The sequence below is a fragment of the Chiloscyllium punctatum genome, chromosome 2 (genome assembly GCF_047496795.1).
Source record: "Chiloscyllium punctatum isolate Juve2018m chromosome 2, sChiPun1.3, whole genome shotgun sequence".
Lineage (NCBI taxonomy): Eukaryota > Metazoa > Chordata > Chondrichthyes > Orectolobiformes > Hemiscylliidae > Chiloscyllium > Chiloscyllium punctatum.
This window is the reverse complement of record NC_092740.1, coordinates 34,580,880-34,605,977: the sequence shown is the minus strand read 5'-3', so window position 1 is coordinate 34,605,977 and position 25,098 is coordinate 34,580,880. Positions and strand designations below refer to the sequence as shown.

Sequence of the window (25,098 nt, the reverse complement as noted above, 5' to 3'; positions counted from 1 at the left end):
CTTTTCAGTTACAAAAAGGGGTAATAAACAACCCATAGGAATCTGTGTTGGAGAAGACATAGGAAATGGGGGGTGGTGGGGAGGAGGAAATAAACTGCCTTACTGCATAAAACAAAACTTTTAACCCTAATTCTTGCTACCCAGCCTGCATTTGAAAAAAAATGTTTTGTTGCACATCTTTGTTGAAATCTCTTTTTGATCTCCAGGATCCCCGTCCCCAAAACTCCACCCCACCCCCACAATGGGTCTGTGTTTATTGCTCCAGAATTGGAATGGGTTGGGTGTCTGATTGGTCAGAACTGACCCTCCTTATTGTTGCCCCTCAGATGTCTGCCTTGGTTACAGTGAATTGTTGTCATGGTGACTGAGGACGCGCCTGCTGTACCCGGCGGGTTGGAGCACAGAGAATCCGTGAGGCTTTTTGTGCGGGGGACGGCCTCTGGATCGTGAACGGTAACAAAAACAAAATGGTGAGTCTCAGCATTCGTCGATCAAGCCAGGGGAGCTGGTGTGCAGGTCAGAAGGGCCCAGCGGGGCAATACTGCCTATGGGAGTGTGCCTTTGTAATTTAACTCTTGGCCCGTCGGGAACGCAAAGTTGGGCAGTGAAAGTTGTCAAAACCGGAGCCTATACACTGTACAATTTGGAATGAAAAGTGTCAAACACGCTGCAGAGATCAATTAGATTCACATTGCACTCTGGACTTACTTAAGGTCTGTCTGCACGAGGGTGACTCAAACTTGGCTTTAATGGGACAGCCTTAGTTATAGGAGAAAGTGAGGACTGCAGATGCTGGAGTTTTCAGCCTTAGTTATTCGTGAGCAAATATTGTGAGCAAAGCCAATTTGTCAAAGATACAATGATAGGTTGAGGGATAAAACATTCAAAACGTGCTGAATGTACAGCTTAGTGCAGTTCAAGTCGTCGAATCACACCAAGCACATTTCCAGCACACAGATTGGAGGAATACAATCAGCTCTTCAAGTCTTCTCTCCCATTTAATTAAATCATGTTTCATCTCTACTAACTCCATCTGATTTAATTTGATTTGATTTATTATTGTCATCTGTACCAAGATACAGTGAAAAATATTGTTTTGCGTACTAACCAGACAAATCATACCTTACATAAGTACATCAGGGTAACAGAATGCAGAATATAATGTTACAACTACAGAGAAGATGCAGAGAAAAATCAATTCTAATAAATGTATGAGAGGTCAGCTGATATCAAATCTGATAACTGCAGGGAAGAAGCTGTTCTTAAATCTCTTTGGATGTATCTTCAAACTTTTGCATCTTCTGCCCGCTGGAAGAGGGTTGAAGAGAGTATAAATGGGGACGGGTCTTTGATTATGTTGGCTGTTTCCCTGAGGCAGTGGGAAGTGTAGATGAAGTCAGTGGATGGAAGACTGGTTTGTGTGATGGACTAGGCTGTGTTCACAACTCCCTGTAGTTTCTTGCAGACTTGGGAAAAGCAGTTGCCATACCAAGCTGGATAGGATACTTTATGATGCTTTGTATCTCTTAAAAATTCTAAGAGTCATTGTGGACATGCTGAATTTTCCTTAGCCTTCTGAGGAAGTAAAGGCACTGGTATGCTTTCTTGATTGTAATGTCAATGTGGATGGACCAGGATAAATTATTGGTAATATTTACTTCTAGGAACCTGAAGCTCTCGATCACCTCCACCTCAGCACCATTGCTACAGACTGGGGAGTGTACTCCACTCTCCTTCCTGATGTTGATGGCCAACTTCTTCATTTTACAGTCATAGAGTCATAAAGATGTACAGCACGGAAACAGACCCTTCAGTCCAACTCGTCCACGCCGACCAGATATCCCAACCCAATCTCGTCCCACATGCCAGCACCTGGCCCATTTCCCTCCAAACCCATTAATATACCCATCCAGATGCCTTTTAAATGTTGCAATTGTACTAGCCTCCACTACCTCATCTGGCAGCTCATTCTATGTACATAACCACCCTCTGGTGAAAAAGTTGTCCCTTAGGTCTATTTTATATTTTTCCCCTCTCACTCTAAACCTATCCCCTTCAGTTCTGGTCTCCCCCACCCCAGGGAAAAGACTTTGGCTGTTTATCCTATCCATGCCCCTATGATTTTATAAACAGGTTGCTAACATTGCGAGAGGGATTGTTGTCTTTACACCATGCCACTAAGCTGACTGTCTCCTTCCTGTCTGTCCCATTGTTGTTTGAGATCTGACCCACTATGGTGGTATCATCAGCAAATTAGTATATGGAGTTAGAGCTAAATTTGGCCACACAACCATGAGTGTATATGGAGTATAGTAAGGGGCTAAGTATGCAGCTTTGCAGGACACTGGGTTGAGGACTATTGTGGAGGAGGTGTCACCTATCCTTACTGCTTGTGATCTGCGGATCAGGAAGTCGCGAATCCAGTTGCAGGGGGGGTGCTGAGTCCTGGTCTCGAAGCTTGGAAATGAGTTTTGTTGGAATTGCAGTGTTTAAAGCAGAGCTAGAGTCAATCAATAGAAGTCTGATATGATCCTTGCTCATTAGATGTTCCAGGGATGAGTATAGGGCCAGGGAAATGGCATTTGCTGTGGACATATTGTGATTATGGGCGACTTGCAGTGGATAAAGAGAATTGGGAGGCTGGAGCTGACGTGTGCCACAACTAATCTTTCGAAGCACTTCATAATGATGTATGTCAGAGCCACTGGGTGGTAGTTATTAAGGGGCGTTGGCTGATTTTGCTTTGGCATCAGGATGGTAGTGGGTCTTTTTGAAGTAGGTTGGAGCCTCACATTGTAGTAAGAAGGGGTAAAAGATAAGGAGGGCTAAAATACTCCTGCCAGCTGGTCCATGCAGGATCTGAGTGCTCAGCCAGGGATTGTATCTGGGCCAATTGATTTCCATGAGTTCACTCTCAAGAAGGCCGATCTGATATCTGCAACAGTGATTGTCGGTACAAGTGCACCTGAGGCTATCTGGGCAGGTGACATAATTTCACTGACCTTCTGTTCAAAATGAACACAGAATATACATAGCTCACTGGGGAGGGATACATTGTTGTAAGCGATTCTACTCAACTTCACTTTGTAGCCCATTTTATCGTGTAAGCCTGGCCACAGTTGATGGGTGTTCATTTGGTTAGTCTGGGACTCTAGTTTAGTGACAATCGCATCTAGGTTTCCTGTATAGGTCAGGGTGACCTGACTTGAACACCTCAGACCTGGACTTCAGTACAAAGTGGATGTTGTTGTTCATCCATGGTTTCCAGTTGGGGAACACACGGATTAACTTCTTTGGCATGCAGACCCCTACACATTTACTGATGAAGTCTGTTAGTGGCATATTCATGCAGGTTGAGTGTTGGATTCTTAAATATGAACCTGTGCAGTAAAGAATTCCACATATTAACTACCCTCTGAAAGAAGAAATTCCTTCTCATCTCTGTCTGAAATGGGCAGCATCTTATTCGGAGATTATGCCCCTTTTTCCCAGATTCTCCCACAAGGTGAATCAACTCTTTCAAATTCCTCAAGAATCTTAAATGTTTCAGTAAGGTTGCATTTCATTTTTCTATACTCTAATGAGTACAAGTCCAACCTACTCTACCTTTCCTCATAAAACATTCCCTCCGTATCAGGATCAGCATAGTGAATCTTCTCTGGACAGGCTTCAGCTCCAGCTTAGATAAGAACCAAAACAGTATTTTAAGTGTGATCTAACTCGAACCTAGTATAGTTTAAGCAAGACTATTTTATTATACTCTATTCTCTTTGACCAACATTCCATTTGCCTTATACGCTATACCTGTTGAACTTGTATGCAAGGTTTTTTTGGTTTATGCATAAGTTCACCAAATTCCTCTGCTACAAGTTTTTATAATCTTTATCCATTTTAATAATATTCAGCTCCTCTCTTCTTCCTCTATTGCTGTGTTTTCTGACAAAGCGCATTAACTCACATTTTTCCGCATTATATACTATCTGCCAATTTTTTTTCCCAGTCACTTAACCTGTATATATTCCTTGATAAACTTGCTATGTAATCATCACCACTAGTCGTCTCACCTATTGTTAGAGTCTTAGAGATGTACAGCATGGAAACAGACCCTTCAGTCCAACCCGTCCATGCTGACCAGATATCCCAACCCAATTTAGTCCCACCTGCCAGCATCCTTTCAAGTTTCACAACATCCTTCTGATAGGAAGGAGATCAGAATTGCAAGCAATATTGCAAAAGTGGCCTAATCAATATCCTGTACAGCACGACCTCCCAACATAATCTCCCAACATCTGTACTCAATGCTATGACCAATAAAGGAAAGCATACCAAACGCCTTCTTCACTATCCTATTTAACCACAACTCTACTTTCAAGGAACTATGAACCTGTACTTCAAGGTCTCTTTGTTCAGCGACACTCCCCAGGACCTTACCATTAAGTGTATAAGTCCTGCCAAGATTTGCTTTCCCAAAATGCAGCACCTCGCATTTATCTAAATTAAACTCCATCTGCCACTCCTCAACCCATTGACTCATCTGATCAAGATTCCGTTGTAATCTGAGGTAACCTTCTTCACTGTCCACTACACCTCCAATTTTACTAACTATACCTCTTATGCTCACATCCAAATCATTTATATAAATGTTGAAAAGCAGTGGACTCAGCACCGATCCTTGTGGCACTCCACTGGTCACAGGTCTCCAGTCTGAAAAACAACCCTCCACCAGCACCCTTTGATTTCTATGTTTGAGCCAGTTCTGTATCCAAATGGCTAGTTCTCCATGAGATCTAACCTTGCTAATCAGTCTCCCATGGGGAACCTTGTCGAATACCTTACTGAAGTCCATCTTGATCACGCCTACCGCTCTGCCCTCATCAATCTGGTTACTTTTTCAAAAAACTCAATCAAATTTGTGACGCATGATTTCTCACACACAAAGCCATGTTGGCTATCCCTAATCAGTCCTTCTGTCAGCCTCAAACATAGCGATAATATATTCACTTCTGTCATTCAAGACATGAATATATATTGTACAGAACTGTGGCGCTCACACTAAATTCCTGTGGCACTCCATTAGTTACAGGTTGCCATCCTGAAAATACCCTCTTTATTACAACTATCTGTTTTCTCAACCCTCTGTCAATGCTAATACAATATTTCAACACCATAAGCTCTCAATTTTATGTGCGATGTGTTATCAAACACTTTTTGGAAATCCAAATATATCACATCAACAATTTTCCCCTTTATCTCTCCTGCCAGTTATCTTTTCAAAGAATTATAATATATTTGTCAGGCATGATTTCCCCTTCATGTTGACTCTGCTTGTTTATAGTGTATATTTCTAAGTGCTCTACCAAAGCATCCATTATAATAGACTCTAACATTTTCCGTGAGGAGAGTGAGGACCGCAGATGCTGGAGATTAGAGTTGAGAGTGTGGTGCTGGAAAAGCACAGCAGGTCAGACAGCATCCGAGGAGCCCTGATGAAGGGCTTTTGCCTGGAATGTTGGTTTTCCTCTCCTTGGATGCTGCCTGACATGCTGTACTTCTCCAGCACTAACATTTTCCTGATGACAAATGTCAGTCCAACTGGCCTTTAATTAACTGTTTTTGTCTCCTCCCCTTTTTGAACAAGGATGTTACACTGGCAGTTTTCCAACCCTCTGGAATGTTTTGCGAATATGGATTCTTGGAAGATTATTACCGGAGTATCCACTATATCCATAGCGGTTTCCTTTAGTATATTAGGATGCATTCCATTAGGTCGAGGGGACCTGACAACCTTTCGGCCAACTAGTTTTTTTAAATGATAATTGATAATACTTGTATTTATTTCCTCGCCCCCTTTTGCCACTTGCTTATTTTGCAGCTTTGGATTGCCATTCAGGTCTCCTGCCATGAAGACTGATGCAAAGTATTTATTTAACTCCGATGCCATTTCCTGGTCCCCATTAATACCCCAATGTCATTCTCTAAGAGAACTATGTTTACTTTGACCTTTGATGTTTCTTTTAAATGTTTAAAGAATCTCTTTCTATTTGTTTTGCATGCTTTCTAGTTTTCCCTCAAAGTTTACTTACTCCATCTTTAATATTTTCAGTCACCTTCTGTTGGATTTTAAAACTTGCCCCATTCTCTAGCTCACCCCTAATCTTTATCACATTCATTCATTTTTCTTTCAATGTGTACTATCCTTAACATACATTTATCATAAAACTTTTCTTGAGTGCCTGGCATTATTAATCAACTGTATTTTTTACTAAATGTTTTTTCCAGACCATGCCAGCAAACATTGTCTTCATCCCTGTGTAATTACTCTTATTCAAATTTAACAAATGTTTCTGACCTACATTTCTCACTCTCATTGTTTCTGAGGAATCTTTTACTCTGAGCTTATTTATTAAACCAACTTAATTGCACTTTACTAAATCCAAAATAACTTGATCCTTGGTTGGATCTATAATATATTGTTCTGGGAAACTGTCCCAGTACATGCCATAAAGTTTCCCTTAAATGGTGTCTGTCTTGGTTCAGATTTACTCTGATGTGTAATGCCATGGCTGAGGCCATGAGAGAACAGCCAAGAACCTCATGCCCCACTACATGAAGTCACACAAATTGACTTATTCTCCCATACAAGGAACAAGTCACCATAAACATTGATATTCTTATAATCTTTTACTCAACGTGACATCGCAGGACAACCCCACCTCCCATGTATCAGATTAGATTAGATTACTTACATTGTGGAAACAGGCCCTTCAGCCCAACAAGTCCACACCGACCCGCCGAAGCACAACCCACCCAGACCCATTCCCCTACATTTACCCCTGCCCCTAACACTACGGGCAATTTAGCATGGCTAATTCACCTAACCTGCACATTTTTGGACTGTGGGAGAAAACCGGAGCAACCCCACGCAGACACAGGGAGAATGTGCAAACTCCACACAGTCAGTCGCCTGAGGCAGGAATTGAACCCGGGTCTCTGGCACTGTGAGGCAGTAGTGCTAACCACTGTGCCACCGTGCCGCCCATCAGTTTGGTGCACCTTCACTTTACTGCCTTCAATGTAATATATTCTTTCTTAAATGTGGAAACCAAAATTACAGATGGCACTTCACATCAATGTTTCCTCTGTTTAATTGTTCCTGTGAGGACTTCTGAGATCTGTACACATGTTATATTTAAACCAGAGTGGAATTGATACTGCGGAGAATGATGGCATGTTCACAGGCTTTCTCAGCAGCATACAGCTTATAGGAAATGAGGCTCAAGATGTTGTCTTACCAATACCTTGTGTGATTGTAACTTGACTCCTTTATTCCTGTACTTCAATCCCCTGGGAGTAAAGACAACATAGCATTTGACTTCCTAATTACTTATTGTACCTGAATCCAGATTTTCTGTATGAGCATAGCCAATTCTTTCTGAAAGTCAAAGCTTAAAAGCTTCACACCTTTTAGAAGGCCTTTCACATCAAATATTCTTACTTTGCAGTCTCTCTGTGTTGGCATATTGCCCCATCTAATTGAGGGAATTTAGCAAACCAGGATACCTAGACACATTAATCTCTGCCTCTTCTTCTAAGTCATGAATATAGATTATTAATAGCATTCCACTACTCACCGCCTGCCCACTGTCTGCTTTCAGTTGGTGAACTAATCCTCTAATATATGACCTCCAACTCCTACAGCCCTTAGCTTGGCTATTAACCTTTTGTGGGACTCAAAATTGGATGCCGTTTGGAAATACACGTAAAAAGCATTCACTGGTTTCTCTTTATCTAACCTGTAGTTAGACTGATGAGTGCTAATAAATAATCCTTAAGGAGCTTGACACTATCTAGGATAAAGCAGACCACTTTATTGAAAACCCATCCACAAACATTCATTCCTTCTGCCACTGAAACACAGTGGTAGCAGTGTGTATCATCCACAAGATGCATAGGCAGAAATTCGCCAGGGGTCCTTCGTGCTGTCCACACCCACAGCCACTACCATCTGGAAGAACAAGGGCAACAGAGACATGAGGACACCACCACCGCAAGCACCCTTCCAAGTCTCTCACCATCCTGACTTACAGATATATCTCTGTTCCTTCAGTCTCACTTGCACAAAATTCCGGATATTCCTCTGGCTTCAGAAAGGCTTTGCAGGTCAACCTATTGAGAATTATACTAAGTAGGAGAAGGAGTAGGCCATTCAACCCTCTGAGCCTGCTTGAAATTCAATATGATCATGGCTGTTCATTTTGCTAATTTCCGTGTTTCTGCTTTTACCCTATACACTTTGATCTCTTTACCATAAGAGCATTATCTATCTCTTCCTTGAAAACATTGAATATGTTGACCTCAACTGCTTTCTGTGACTAAGAATTCACCAGCTCATCACTGTCTGGGTGAAGAGCTTTCTCCATCTCAGCCCTAAACCCCATTTCGTATAAGATTGTGACCCGGGGTTTTGGACTCCGTGCTCAACTGGAGCATCCTTCCTGCATTTACTCTGTCCTATTAGTCATGATTTGGAGATGCCAGTGTTAGACTGGGGTGTACAAAGTTAAAAATCACACAACACCAGGTTGTAGTCCAACAGGTTTAATTGGAAGCACACTAGCTTTCGGAGCGCCGCTCCTTCACCAGGTGGTTGTGGAGGACACAGTTGTGACGCACAGAATTTATAGCAAAAATTTAGTGTGATGTAACTGAAATTATACATTGAAATATACCTAGATTGTCTGTTGATTCTTTCATCTGTTCGAATACCATGATAGTTTCACTTCTTTAATGTGTAAATCACAAAACCTTTTTTAAAGGTTGCATTCTCAAGTTAGCTGTAACAATTGATGTTAGCTAGAGAAGATGTTGAAGGTGTTGGCCCCCTGTGTTCTCTGTCTATGTCATGATGTTTAGATTGATTCTGGTGTTGTGTGATTTTTAACTTTGTACTCCTATTAGAATTTCTTTGAGATTCCACAGACCCTTCCCCCAAACAATTCTTCTAAACTCCAGTAAATATAAACCAAACTGATCAAGTTTCTCCTTATACCAGGTTGATACCTGGGATGGCTGGATTGACGTATAAGGCTTCAGCAAATAAACTGTAACAGGCCAAGGCAGCAGCTCACAACTGTATTTTTAACGGCCACAGGGAATAGGCAATAAATGTTGGCCCAGCCAATGATAGCCAATGGCCCAGCATCCTATGAATGAATAAAATATATGTTCCAACATAATTTACTAAAACCATGTTGAATTGTTATCATCCATAATATGCCTTTCTAAGTGTATTGTTAAATTTTCCTTGATAAATTGCACCATTTTTCCGACAACTGAAATTAGGCTAACTAAGCTGTCACTAAGCTGTGACTATCACCTGATGAAGGAGTGTCACTCCGAAAGCTAGTGTGCTTCCAAGTAAACCTATTGGACTATAACCTGGTGTTGTGTGATTTTTAAGCTGTAACTCACTGTTTTCTCTTCCTCTACTTTACTGAAATGTGGTGTCATTGTTTTCCAATTTTCTCTCCAATGGGACCATTTTTGAATATAAAGGATTTAAAAATAAACTCCCTGCATGCTTTAATATGCAGGGACCTGTTCTCTGCAAACAAAAGGAACATGTTCAAAGCTGGTTCTTCCTCAAATTGCCCATGAAATTTGTAGTTCCATTTTGCTTTCTGCATGACATTATCTCAGCCAATTAGATTGGATATTTCCTATGTTATAAATTGTGATTGTTTGAAATGTGACATGCTGCAAATTGTCCTGATGAGCGCAAGACTGAAAGCTTTGACAACATATCTCTCATTTTAGTATTATTCAAGGTGACTGTTACTATGTGCCTATTAATATGTATTCATTTCCAAGAAGAAGATTAATGTGAAGATTTGGCAGCATCTGTAAGGAGAGAAAAGAGCTGACGTTTCGAGTCTAACTAACCCTTTGTCAAAGCTGGTTTCAGCTTTCTTTTGGTTTCAGATTCCAGCATCCGCAATAATTTGCTTTTATTAAGAAGATTAATGTCATGGTTTTATGTCACAGAATGGTTCAAATATATGAATTTTCTTGTAGCATTGATTTTTAAAATATGAAAATGTCTGTATTTTTCTTTCAGTCACAAATGAATAATTTGCCTATGGTATAAAATAAAACAAATTAATCCTTGTAAATGCACTGAAATTAAGTGAAATATAGTGAATAAGGAAAAAATATGTTTATTTACATAAATTCTGAAAGGCTTTTTGAGGTGGCAAGTGAAAGCAGCTGGGCGAGGATCGAGGGAGTGCCACAGGAAAAAATGTTTGAGAATCACTGACTTGAATAACAAGGCAACAATTGCCTGGATTGGCACCACATGCAAGTTCTCCTCCAAGTCATACAATAATCTGATTTAGGAATATCAGCATTTCTTCATCCTTACTGAGTCAAAATCCTAGAACTCCCCATGAAACAGCACTCAGAGTGTAATGAACCTATCAGACTAGAACAGTTCAAGAATACTGCGCTATTCATTGATCCAGAAGTAATCCTTTGCCCATGAAGATGTGATGGTGGACTGTATTACAGCCATAGAGTCATAGAGATATACAGCACAGAAACAGACCATTTGGACCAACTCTTCCATGCCGACCAGATATCCTAAATAAATTTAGCCCTATTTGTCAGCAGTTGACCCATAACCCTTTGAACCCTTCCTATTCATATACCCATCCAGACACCTTTAAAATGTCGTAATTGTGCCAACCTCCACCACTTCCTCTGGCAGCTCATTCCATACATGCACATCCCTCTGCATGAAAAAAGTTGCCCCTTAGGTCCCTTGTAAATCTGTACAAGTACTTCAGCTGAGGACTAACAACATCTCTTTTGAGACAGAATCAGTCCCTGAAAATATGCAACAAGATATGAACAACGATTAGGCTTGTGCTAACTTGCACCACACGAATACCAGGCAGTGACCATACTTAAACATGAGAGAATCCACCTGCCATCCTTTGACATTTAATGGCATTACCATCACTGAATTACCCACACCGAACAGAAATTGTCTGAATCAACTATATATAAAACTGTCACTACATAAGCAGGATGTGGAGGTACCAGTGTTGGACTGGGATGGACAAATTTGGAAGTCATTTGACACTGGGTTATAGTCCAACAGGTTTATTTTACCTGATGAAGGAGCAGCACTCTGAAATCTTGTGATTTCAAATAAACCTGTTTGACTATAACTTGGTATCATATGACTTCTGACTACATAAGGCAAAAGTGAGGACTGCAGATGCTGGAAACCAGAGTCTAGATTAGAATGGTGCTGGAAAAGTACAGCAGGTCAGGCAGCATCTGAGGAGCAGGAAAATCCACATTTCGGGCAAAAGCCCTTCATCAGGAATGGAGGCAGGGACCCTCCAGGGTGGAGTGATAAATGGGTATAAGCAGATCAGAGGCTGGAAATTCTGCAGCAATAGCTCATCTCTTGACTCCCCAAAACCTGTTTACCAGCCACAAGGCACAAGCCAGAAGTCTGATAGAATACAGTCCCCCACCCACCAACCTACATGGATGCAGCTTTATCAACACACAAAAAGATTGACACCTTATTCCTGATGAAGGGCTTTTGCCCGAAATGTCGATTTCGAAGCTACTTGGATGCTGCCTCAACTGCTCTGCTCTTCCAGCACCACTAATCCAGAATCTGGTTTCCAGCATCTGCAGTCATTGTTTTTACCTTATACAGTCGTCTGTTTGATTGGCACCCCATCCATCAACTTAAACTTTGATTCTTTCCACCACTAATGTCTAGAGGCAGCAATGTGTGGTATATTTAAGAAACACTGCAGTAAGACTCCTTTGGTAGCATCTTCTGAATCTACAACATTGGCTGTCTTTGTCCTAGATCGTCAATGTATGTGCTCTTGAGAGAGAAAAAAACAACTATGTATTATGTTGAATTGATGGGCCATTTATGAACTTGGTTTGTCGGGATTATGATCCCTTGTGAAAAGCAAATTGTTTCAACAACTGAACATGTGACCAACCCACCTATAAGATGGACAGAAGAAACACCAAGCCTAAAAAATAACTTTTTATTGTAGGAAACATCTCTTTCAAGCCGTCTGATTTGTGCAACCTGTTTTCAGGGAGTTACTTGAATGGAGGTGTTTTCTTATGAGAAAGATTGAGCAGGTTGGGCCTGTACTCATTGGCATCTAGGAGAATGAGAGTTGGCCTTTATTGAAATATTAAATTCTTAGGGGGTTTGACAGAATAGATGTGGTGAGGTTGCTTCCTGACACAGGAGAGTCTAGGACCAGAGGGCATAATCTCGGTGTAAGGAGTTGAGCATTTAACACAGAGATGAAGAGGAACTTCTTCTCCCAGAGTGTAGTGAATTTGTGGAATTCATTATTTTAGAAAGCAGTCAGTGTTGGGTCATTAAGAATGTTCAAGGCTGTCACAAATAGATTTCTAATTGTTAAGGAAATCAAGTGTTATGGGGATAAAGCAGGAAAGTGGAGCTGAGGATTATCTGATCATTGAATGGTGGAGTGAGCCAGTAGCTAAATGGCCTGCTTCAGCTCCTATATCTTATGGCTTTATTGTCTAATTCAGTTGCATTTTTTGAGCTGGCCAAAAGGTTAAAAACATTAGGTATCTAAAGTACCCTATTAACAGTGAGTTGAACATCTCAGATAGCCCAGCTGAAAAGAAAGTGAGACACATGGAGAGAGATACACTTCCAAAGGATAAGACTCGAAAGTTAAAGGAAATTTTAACAAGGAGAATTCTGTCCCAAGGTGGCTTAAGATGCTAATGATACCTATGCTCATTCAGGTTTCTACAACTGCGGGGCATTTAGAGTCAGAGTCATAGAGTCGTACGGCACAGAAACTTATCCTTCAGTTCAACTTATTCATGCTGACCAAGTTTCCAAATTAAACTAGTCCCATCTTGCCTGAATTTGGTCTATATCCCACTAAACTTTTTCCTATTCATGTACCTGTCCATGTAGTAACTGTATCTGCAACTACCATCTCCTCTGGCAGCTCATCCCACATATGAACCCCTCGGGTCCCTTCGGTGAGCAGCATGGTGTCTTGGTGGTTAGCACTGCTGCCTCAGAGCACAAGGGACCTGTGTCTGAATCCAAGCTCGGGAGACTGTCTGTGTGGAGTTTGTATTCTCCCCATGTCTGTGTGGGTTCTTAATGAATACTTCCTACTCTGGATGAGAGCAGAAAGGAGCACAGAGGACATCAGTGTACTGAAGAAAAGACTATGGATGGTGGCCCAAGAAGGACTGGAACAAGGAATGTCCCACTTACTTCACAAATAGACATGCATAGCTGGGATCCTTGTGTTTGTCCATAGCCACACCATTGACTCGGGGAAGATGAGATGAGGTAAAAGAGTAGTTGTTCAAAGTGAGAACAAGCTCAGCCAGGCAAAGGAGAGTGATAGCAGAGAGACAATGTGCAAGTCTTTTTTCAAGAATGGAGCAGAGAGCCTTCAGGGTCTATATTAGAGTGGTGCTGGAAAAGCCTTCAGACCACCTTGATGGGAATGGGAGGTGGTTAGGATTGCAAAACTGTTTTATTGAGGCATCAGTGTAAAGTGAATGTAAGTGGGGGAAAACTGAACAAAGGGGGAAAAGTAGAGTTGTGATATCAATAAATATATTCAGTGGGGTAGGAATAGCCTGAACTCATGGATCTGCCAGGACAGTCTGGTTTGTGGATTTTGGGAAGGAGTTAGAATTAGGCAATACAGGACGGGTGACTGAAGTGGAAAACTGTGAATGCCAAGACGTCCAGAGAAAATGAGTCCATAACACTCCTGGTAACTATGGCATAATGTTCAACAGTGGAGTCAGGATCCTGGGGCACATAGGAAGAAGTGTCTGACAGTTAGCTCTCAGCCCCTGCCAGATAGAGATCAACAGCACAGATCTCACCACCCTTGTCGCCAGGTTTGATGATCGGATAGGTGCTAGACTTGAGGGAGTGGAACACAGTGGAACACAGTTAATTCAGGAGGAGGCAGGTCATAGTGGGTGAAGGGAGCAGGGAAGGAGGCCAATTTCACACCAGCAGTTCTCAATGCAAAATCAAGTACAAGTAAAAGGCCAGAAGGACAAGTCCAGGGTGTTGGCAATAGATGCTCACAGGTCATGAATGAGTAGAAAACATGCACAGTAAATTTATACATTATTTAGACAAAGGATTACTTCATTTCAATCAATTGTTTCAGCTGCCAATTGATTCGGAAGATTTATTGTTTCGAATAAAGGGAGGAATTCAGTTGGAAGGAGTCATCAACAAAACTGATGGTGAGCAATATTTTATTAAATACTTTATTTTCATTTAAATTAATCTGTTTTACATATTTTGTCAATATTTTTCTATCATGGAAAAATTAGAATTTTTATTGCCTCTTATGTAATTACATTTTTTGTACTAAAGGTCTATAAGAGAATTTTCCTGTGTCGTCTCATCGTTTTACCCCCTCAGGCTGAGGCACTTTGGATCAACATGCCAAGTGCAGTCATGTCTCTTCATTAAAGCCAGGATATTGCTGACTGTCGATTACTCCATCTCATTCATTACTCTTTCCCCTTCCTTGCTCTATTACCTCTCTCGCTCTCTCTCTTTATCTCTCTCTCTGCCGCCACCTTATATAGAGTCATAGAGTCATAGAGGTATACAGCATAGAAACAGACCTTCCGGTCCAACCGTCCATGCCGACTAGATATCCCAACCCAATCTAGTCCCACCTGCCAGCACCCGGCCCATATCCCTCCAAACCCTTCCTATTCATATACCCATCCAAATGCCTCTTAAATGTTGCAATTGTACCAGCCTCCACCACATCCTCTGGCAGCTCATTACATACACGTACCACCGTCTACATGAAAAAGTTGCCCCTTAGGTATCTTTTATATCTTTCCCATCTCACCCTAAACCTATGCCCTCTAGTTCTGGACTCCTCGACCCCAGGGAAAAGACTTTGTCTATTTATCCTATCCATACCCCTCATAATTTTGTAAACCTCTATAAAGTCACCCCTCAGCCTCCAACGCTCCAGGGAAAATAGCCCCAGCCTGTTCAGCCTCTCCCTGTAGCTCAGATCCTATAATCCTGGCAGCATCCTTGTAAATCTTTTCTGAACCCTTTCAGGTTTCACAACACCTTTCCCATAGGAAGGAAACCAGAATTGCATGCAATATTCCAACAGTGGTCTAACCAATGTCCTGTATAGCCGCAACATGACCTCCCATCTCCTGTACTCAATACTATGACCAATAAAGGAAATCATACCAAACGCCTTCTTCACTATCCTATCAACCTCACTTTCAAGGAGCTATGAACCTGCACTCCAAGGTCTCTTTGTTAAGCAACACTCCCGAGGACCTTACCATTAAGTGTATAAGTCTTGTTAAGATTTATCTGAATTAAACTCCATCTGCCACTTCTCAGCCCATTGGCCCATCTGGTCCAAATCCTCTTCGCTGTCCATTACACCTTTAATTTTGGTGTCATCTGCAAACTTATTAACTGTACCTCTTATGCTCGCATCCAAATCATTTATGTAAATGACAAAAAGTAGAGGGCCCAGCACCGATCCTTGTGGCACTCCACTGGTCGCAGGCCTCCAGTCTGAAAAACAACCCTGAAAAATGTGTTGCTGGAAAAGCACAGCAGGTCAGGCAGCATCCAAGGAGCAGGAGAATCGACATTTTGGGCATAAGCCCTTCTTCAGGAATGAGGAAGGTGTGCCAAGCAGGCTAAGATAAAAGGTAGGGAGGAGGGACTTGGGGGAGGGGCATTTGCAATGCAATAGGTGGAGGGAGATTAAGGTGAGGGTGATAGGCCAGAGAGGGGCTGGGGATGGAGAGGTCAGGAAGAAGGTCAAGAAGGCAGTGCTGAGTCCGAGGGTTCGGACTGAGATAAGGTGGGGGGGAGGGGAAATGAGGAAGTTGGAGAAATCTGCATTCATCCCTTGAGGTTGGAGGGTTCCTAGGCGGAAGATGAGGCGCTCTTCCTTCAGGTGTCATGTTGCCATGGTCTGGCGATGGAGGAGGCCAAGGACCTGCATGTCCTTGGTAGAGTGGGAGGGGGAGTTGAAGTGTTCAGCCACGGGGCGGTTGGGTTGGTTGGTGCGGGTGTCTCAGAGCTGTTCTCTGAAACGTTCCGCAAGTAGGCGGCCTGTCTCCCCAATGTAGAGGAGGCCACATCGGGTGCAGTGGATGCAGTAAATGATGTGTGTGGAGGTGCAGGTGAATTTGTGATGGATATGGAAGGATCCCTTAGGGCCTTGTAGGGAAGTGAGGGGAGAGGTGTGGGCGCAAGTTTTGCATTTCTTGCGGTTGCAGGGGAAGGTGTCAGGAGTGGAGGTTGGGTTGGTGGAGGGTGTGGACCTGACAAGGGAGTCGCGGTGGGATGGTCTTTCCGGAACGCTGATAGGGGTGGGGAGGGAAATATATCCTTGGTGGTGGGGTCTGTTTGGAGGTGGTGGAAATGACAAAGGATGATACGATGTATCTGGAGGTTGGTGGGGTGGTAGGTGAGGACCAGTGTGGTTCTGTCTTGGTGACGATTGGAGGGGCAGGGTTCAAGGGCGGAGGAGCGAGAAGTGGAGAAGATGCAGTGGAGAGCATCGTCAACCATGTCTGAGGGGAAATTGCGGTCTTTGAAGAAGGAGGCCATCTGGGTTGTTCGGTATTAGAATTGGTCCTCCTGGGAGCAGATGCGGCGCAGGTGAAGGAATTGGGAATATGGGATGGCGTTTTTACAGGGGCCGGGTGAGAGGAGGTGTAATCTAGGTAGCTGTGGGAGTCGGTCGGTTTATAGTAAATGTCCGTGTTGAATCGGTCACCCAAGATAGAAATGGAGAGGTCTAGGAAGGGGAGGGAGGAGTCTGAGACGGTCCAGGTAAATTTGAGGTCAGTTTGGAAGGTGTTAGTAAAATGGATGAACTGTTCAACCTCCTCGTGGAAACACAAGGTAGCGCCGATACAGTCATCGATGTAGCGGAGGAAAAGGTGGGGGGTGGTGCCAGTGTAACTGCGGAAGATGGACTGTTCCATATATCCGGAGTAAAAACAATGACTACAGATGCTGGAAACCAGATTCTGGATTAGTGGTGCTGGAAGAGCACAGCAGTTCAGGCAGCATCCAAGGAGCTTTAAAATCGCCCTTCATCAGGAATAAAGGCAGTGAGCCTGAAGCGTGGAGAGATAAGCTAGAGGAGGGTGGGGGTGGGGAGAAAGTAGTATAGAGTACAATGGGTGAGTGGGGGAGGGGATGAAGGTGATAGGTCAGGAAGGAGAGGGTGGAGTGGATCGGTGGAAAAGGAGATAGGCAGGTAGGACAAGTCCGGACAAGTCATGGGGACAATGCTGAGCTGGAAGTTTGGAACTAGGGTGAGGTGGGGGAAGGGGAAGTGAGGAAACTGTTGAAGTCCACATTGATGCCCTGGGGTTGAAGTGTTCCGAGGCGGAAGATGAGGCGTTCTTCCTCCAGGCGTCTGGTGGTGAGGGAGCGGCGGTGAAGGACGCCCAGGACCTCCATGTCCTCGGCAGAGTGGGAGGGGGAGTGTTCCATATATCTGACGAAGAGGCAGGCATAGCTGGGGCCCGTGCGGGTGCCCATGGCCACTCCTTTGGTTTGGAGGAAGTAGAAGGATTGGAAAGAGAAGTTGTTCAGAGTGATGACCAGTTCAGTCAGTTGAAGGAGGGTGTCAGTGGAAGGGTTCCTTGCCTTTCCAACTACATGTACCCTGTCCCTCAGGATTACCTCCAACAACTTCTCCACCACCGAGGTCAGGCTCACCGGTCTATAGTTCCTTGGCTTGTCTTTACTGCCCTTCTTAAACAGTGGCACTACGTTTGCCAACCTCCAGTCTTCCAGCACCTCACCTGTGACTATCAATGATACAAATTTCTCAGCAAGAGGCCCAGCAATCACTTCTCTGGCTTCCCAGAGTTCGTGGGTACACCTGATCAGGTCCTGGGGATTTATCCACTTTTAACCATTTTAAGACATCCAGCACTTCCTCCTCTGTAATCTGGACATTGTGCAAGATGTCACCATCTATTTCCCTACAGTCTATATCTTCCATATCCTTTTCCACAGTAAATACTGATGCAAAATATTCATTATGTATCTCCTCCATTTTCTGTGGCTCCACACAAGGGCTGCCTTGCTGATCTTTGAGGGGCCCTATTCTCTCCCTAGTTACCCTTTTGTCCTTAATATATTTGTAAAAATGCTTTGGATTCTCCTTAATTCTATTTGCCAAAGCTATCTCATGTCCCCATTTTGCCCTCCTGATTTCCCTCTTTAGTATACTCCTACTTCCTTTATACTCTTCTAAGGATTCACTCGATCTCTCCTGTCTATTCCTGACATATGCTTCCTTCTTTTCTTAACCAAACCCTTAATTTCTTTAGTCATCCAGCATTCCCTATACCTACCAGCCTTCCCTTTCACCCTGACAGGAATATACTTTCCTTGGATTCTTGTTATCCCATTTCTGAAGGCTTCCCATTTTCCAGCCATCCCTTTACTTGTGAAAATCTGCCTCCAATCAGCTTTCGAAAGTTCTAACCTAATAACGTCAAAATTGGCTTTTCTCCAATTTAGAACTTCAACTTTTAGATCTGGTCTATCCTTTTCCATCACTATTTTAAATCAAATAGAATTTTGGTCGCTAGCTCCAAAGTGCTCCCCCACTGACACCTCATTCACCTGCTGTTGAGTTGCTCCCCCCTTTGTTAATCCCCTCTGCATTCCAACATGCTGAATGTAAACCCCATATCTGAGTTCTCTAGTCTGTGTACTGCAGCATAATGAACCTCCTCTCAGACTGACCATGGCCAAAATTCTTGACTGACATGGATAGACAGCCCCAACGAATGACTGACCAGACTCTGACTTATCTATGTACAGCTCCCAGTCTGACCTCCCATGACTCCCTGGACTGTTCATGCTGGACAAACAGGGCTGACCGTGGCTCACTTCCCATTTTGTAGAGGTATGGACCCCGACCTTGATGGCTCTAAGCGCCAGACTGGCTGTACTCAAGCCCCTGGTCTAATTTGGGAGACTGACTTTAATTTACCGTGCAAGGAACCCGAGCTGAAGGATGTGTGTCTTGATTTGACTGAGGACTACCCCCCTTAGACTTCATTCAAGGACGAACTTGCCTACCAACAGACCTTCCTGGATGGATACCTCAACTGCTGACTGACCAGACTGCTGACTGATCGCCATGCAGTTCTCCAAATGACACAGCGTGAATCCCCAGACTGACTGCACTGGACCTGCAGGACTGACTGTAGCCCACTCCCAGGACTATAGGGAGACAGTCTCTGAACCCGATTGCCCTAAGCAGATTACTGACCATGCTGAAGCACACAGACTGTGCACAATACCTTTAACTGACTATACCTTGATGACAGGCACCCTTGTCTTAACTAAGGACTCGAGCTAAAAATGTGTTGCTGGAAAAGTGCAGCAGGTGAGGCAGCATCCAAAGAGCAGGAGAATCGACGTTTCGGGTATGAGCCCTTCTAGAAGGGCTCATACCCGAAACGTCGATTCTCCTGCTCTTTGGATGCTGCCTCACCTGCTGCACTTTTCCAGCAACACATTTTCAGCTCTGATCTCCAGCATCTGCAGTCCTCACTTTCTCCTTAACTAAGGACTACTTTGACTTTTAATTATGACCATCTAGATGATGCATGTGCAATATGTTTGGTGCATCATAAGATAACAGCCCACAGTATATTAATGTGGATAGGGAACTGGCCAATGGGCAGGAAACAGTGAGAGGGAATAAGGGGTTCTTTTTCAGGTTGTCATGCTGTAGCTCGTGGGGTTTCAAAGGGATCAGTGCTGCAACTGCAACTGTTAAATATATATTAATGACTTGGAGGAAGGAAGTGAATGTAAACCAACAGATTCAAAACCAGCTTTTTCCCTGTTTTTATTAGACTTTTGAACAGACCTCTCAAATGTTAATGTTGATCTCTGTCTCTGTACACCTTCTGTGCAGCTGTACCGCTATATACTGCAATCTGTTCTGCCAGCCTGATGCACTTTATTCATCTGTGCAAAGTAGGCATCACTGGCTGTCCAGCATTTATTGCCCATCCCTAGTTACCTTTTCGAAGGTGGCAGTGCACTGTCTCCTTAAATCGCTGCTGTCCTCCTGCTCTGGGTTGACTCACAATGCCATTAGGGAGGGAATTTCAGGAAGTTGACCCAGCGACAGTGAAGAACAGGGATATATTTCCAAGTCAGGAAAATGAGTAGCTTGGAGGGGAACTTTCCCATGTATCCATGTATCTGCTGCTCTTGTCCTTCTAGATGGAAGTGATCATGTGTTTAGAAGGTGAAAGGTATCATTTGGAAGGTTTGTATGGTATGAAACTAAAATAGGTGGAAAGGCAAGTTGTGACAAAAATAGAAAGAGTTTAGAGAAAGATATAGATTGGGTATGTAAGTGGGCAAGAAGTTGGTAGATGGAGTATCGTGTGGGGAAATGTAAAGTTGTTCATTTTCAAAGGGAGAAGAAAAGAACAGAAAAGGAATAAAAAACTGCATTGTCTACGACTGCTCCTAATTTCGATATTCCTCAGCTTCTCGAGTGGCTGGGGTGGATTTCTCAACCCGGTCACAATGCAACAGTGCGTGTGGGATGGGGGAGTTATATGCAGTGTCTGTCACTGGCTAGAGAGTCAGCAATGACTTGCGCTGCCATAAGACCATAAGACCATAAGACATAGGAGTGGAAGTAAGGCCATTCGGCCCATCGAGTCCACTCCGCCATTCAATCATGGCTGATGCGCATTTCAGCTCCACTTGCCAGCGTTCTCCCCGTAGCCCTTAATTCCTCTAGACAACAAGAACCTATCAATCTCGGCCTTGAAGACATTTAGCGTCCCGGCTTCCACTGCACTCCGTGGCAATGAATTCCACAGGCCCACCACTCTCTGGCTGAAGAAATGTCTCCGCATTTCCGTTCTGAAATGACCCCCTCTAATTCTAAGGCTGTGTCCACGGGTCCTAGTCTCCTCGCCTAACAGAAACAATTTTCTAGCATCCACCTTTTCAAAGCCATGGATTATTTTGTACGTCTCTATTAGATCTCCCCTTAATCTTCTAAACTCCAACGAATACAATCCCAGTATCCTCAGCCGTTCCTCATATGCTAGACCTGTCATTCCAGGGATCATCCGTGTGAATCTCCGCTGGACACGTTCCAGTGCCAGTATGTCCTTCCTGAGGTGTGGGGACCAAAACTGGACACAGTACTCCAAATGGGGCCTAACCAGAGCTTTATAAAGTCTTAGTAGTACATCTCTGCTTTTATATTCCAACCCTCTTGAGATAAGAGACAACATTGCATTCGCTTTCTTCATCACAGACTCAACCTGCATGTTTACCTTTAGAGAATCCTCGACTAGCACTCCCAGATCCCTTTGTGCTTTGGCTTTATTAAGTTTCTCACCATTTAGAAAGTAGTCCATTCCTATATTCTTTTTGCCAAAGTGCAAGACCTCGCACTTGCTCACGTTAAATTCCATCAGCCATTTCCTGGACCACTCTCCCAACCTGTCTAGATCCTTCTGTAGCCTCCCCACTTCCTCAGTACTACCTGCCTGTCTACCTAACTTTGTATCATCGGCAAACTTCGCTAGAATGCCCCCGGTTCCCTCATCCAAATCATTAATATATAATGCGAACAGCTGTGGCCCCAGCACCGAACCCTGCGGAACACCGCTCGTCACCGGCTGCCATTCTGAAAAAGAACCTTTTATCCCAACTCTCTGCCTTCTGTTAGATAGCCAATCCTCAATCCATCCCAGCAGCTCACCTCGAACACCATGGGCCCTCACCTTGCTCAGCAGTCTCCCGTGTGGCACCTTATCAAAGGCCTTTTGAAAGTCCAGATAGACCACATCCACTGGGTTCCCCTGGTCTAACCTACTTGTTACCTCTTCAAAAAATTCCAACAGGTTTGTCAGGCATGACCTCCCTTTACTAAATCCATGTTGACTTGTTCTAATCAGACTCTGCTCTTCCAAGAATTTAGAAACCTCATCCTTAATGATGGATTCTAGAATTTTACCAACAACCGAGGTTAAGCTGATTGGCCTATAATTTTCCATCTTTTGCCTTGATCCTTTCTTGAACAAGGGGGTTACTACAGCCATCTTCCAATCGTCCGGGACCTTTCCTGACTCCAGTGACTCTTGAAAGATCTCAACCAATGCCTCTGCTATTTCCTCAGCAACCTCTCTCAGAACTCTAGGGTGTATCCCATCGGGGCCGGAGATTTATCAATTTTAAGACTTTTTAACTTTTCTAGCACTATCTCTTTCGTAATGGCAACCATACTCAACTCAGCCCCGTGACACCCTTTAATTTTTGGGATATTACTCCTGTCTTCCACTGTGAAAACTGACGCAAAGTACTTGTTAAGTTCTCCTGCTATTTCCTTATCTCCCATCACTAGGCTCCCTGCATCAGTTTGAAGTGGCCCAATGTCTACTTTTGCCTGTCGTTTGTTTCTTATGTACTGAAAGAAACTTTTACTATTATTTCTAATATTACTGGCTAGCCTACCTTCATATTTGATCCTCTCATTTCTTATTACACTCTTTGTTATCCTCTGTTTGCTTTTGTATCCTTCCCAATCTTCTGATTTCCCACTGTTCTTAGCCACTTTATAGGATCTCTCTTTTTCTTTAATACATTTCCTGACTTCCTTTGTCAGCCAAGGTTGTCTAATCCCTCCCCGGTTAATCTTTCTTTTCTTGGGAATGAACCTCTGTACAGTGTCCTCAATTATACCTACAAACTCCTGCCATTTTTGCTCTAGTGTCTTCCCGGTTAGCCTCTGCTTCCAGTCTATTTTAGTCAGTTCCTCTCTCATGCCCTCATAATTACCTTTATTCAACTGTAACACCATTACATCAGATTTCGCCTTCTCCCTTTCAAACTCCAGACTGAACTCTACCATATTATGGTCGCTACTTCCTAAGGGTTCCCTTACTTTAAGATCTTTTATAGAGTCTGGTTCATTGCAAAGCACTAGGTCCAGAATAGCCTGCTCTCTTGTGGGCTCCATGACTAGCTGTTCCAAAAAGCCATCCTGTAAGCATTCCATGAATTCCCTTTCTTTAGATCCACTAGCAACATTATTTACCCACTCCAATCAGGCAGTAAGAGGTCACTCGTGAGATTCTTATGGGATCAGACCCTGGGGCTGAGAAGTCCCATTATAAAACACACAAAACACAGAAAGCTAGCGTACGGGTGCAGCAGGTAATCAGGAGGGCTAATGGAATGTTGGCCCTTATTTCAGGAGGGTTGGAGTATAAGGGTAGGGAAAACTTACTGCAACTGTAATAGGTGCTAGGGTGACCTCGTCTGGAGTACTGTGAGCAGTTTTGCTCCCATTATTGAAGGAAAAATATAATTTCATTGGAAGCAGTTCAGCGAATGTTCATTAGGCAGCTCCCGGTTTGGAGGGATTTTCTTACACACAAAGGCTGAACAATTGGGACTCTGCTCACTGGTGTTTAAAAGAATGAGGGGTGATCTCATTGAAACATATAGGATTCTTAAGAGGCTTGACAGAGTAAATGCTGAGAGGAAGTTTGCCATCATGGGAGTGTCTAAGGGGCACCAATTTATGATGAGGAGGAATTCCTTCGCTCAGAAGGCTGTGAGTCTTTGTTGCTCCTTGTCACAGAGTTGAGGAAAATTCCTTGCCTATATTTAAGGCTGAGATAGATTCTTGATCAGTAGGGGAATCAAGGGTTACTGGTAAAATGCAGGAAAGTAGAGATCAGGGATGTCAGATCAACCTTGATTCTGTTGAATGGTGGAGCTAATTTGAGGGGCCAAATGACCTACTCCTGTTCCTATTTCTTATGGTCTTTATGTCTAATGATGGGCAAATGGCCCATAGTTCAGATATGAGATGTCACATAATGGCCATTCAACAACATGCCTTGGCTGATCACTGCTGGCAAGCATGACAATCTGCCTGAGTCTGTATTTGCAGTAAAAAGCAAATAAATTCCGAGTACTGAGCATTTAAGCTCTGAGTGAGGGGGCAAGGCAATGAAAAGCAGGAATACTATGAGCCTCCAACCAAGAGCAAAGTAATTGCACTCTAAGAGATCAAGTGAGGAGCACTGAAGTGAACCCTGTTTGAATCCATGAAACGGATGCCTTTCCCTGCACACAGTGTCTTGGCTGCAGCATTGTTATTAAAGGTGCCGGGTGTACTGTAATGGTTTGCATGGAAATGCCGAACCATCTTCCAAATCCGTCAGAGATGTGCCATGAGGGTTTAGTGAGACTGGTACAAGTTGGATACCAAGGTCCTTGGATTGGAGGTGCATATGGTCACAGCCCATAGAGCATTTCCTGAGATGTTAGTGCTGCATGTTCAAAATGGAGGCCCAAAGGAGCAAGCAGCGACTTGGAGGTGCCAGGTAATTGCTCTGACTTTTGTGTTGGGAGTTGTCACCCTGTAACTTCTATCTGGGAGGTCAGAAAATCGGAAACTGCATATAAAGGAGGATTGATTCGGCAATAATGAGTTGCTTGTGCATGTGAATAGGCTTGTCACTCTTCAACATTGTTTAGAAAATGAAATGTTTTATACTTGACCGTGAGAAACTCTGTGTTGGCTATCTCATACAATTTTCCTAACTTTCTTGGTCTGGCCCATGTTGTTCAGCACCTGGGCTGATTCTTGCCTCTGGACTTTACTCACTATGTCAGAAGAGCGCCTGATAAATTGACTAGTCTATATTTTAAACCTAACCACTAGAATTTATGAAAAATGTGACAAAATGCAAAATTTTTCACCAGCTCTTTTTTTACTTTCCCTTATTTGAATTCAGAAGAAGGAATTAAAGCAGCCTTTCAGGAAGCCATTAATGAACTGATTTCTAAGGTAAATTCAAAGGCTTTCATCATAAGTGGCGGCCCAATATTTATGTGGCCCAAAATCCATACCAGCACACACCAGTCAGAACTACAAGATGACACTCAGTGCAAAGCCATCT

General features: G+C 43.3%; 1 protein-coding gene across 1 annotated transcript in view; it reads left to right on the top strand.

Annotated features, from left to right (window-relative positions):
* The first annotated feature begins 340 nt into the window (after positions 1–340).
* Positions 341–25,098, top strand: part of LOC140495995 (ufm1-specific protease 2-like) — an 81,958-nt gene continuing 57,200 nt past the window's right edge. Inside the window, exons 1-3 of the mRNA XM_072595403.1 lie at positions 341–470; positions 14,253–14,331; positions 24,934–24,986. Coding sequence (XP_072451504.1) covers positions 468–470; positions 14,253–14,331; positions 24,934–24,986 — 135 coding nt within the window. The 5' untranslated portion in view covers positions 341–467. The remainder of the gene's footprint in view (positions 471–14,252; positions 14,332–24,933; positions 24,987–25,098) is intronic.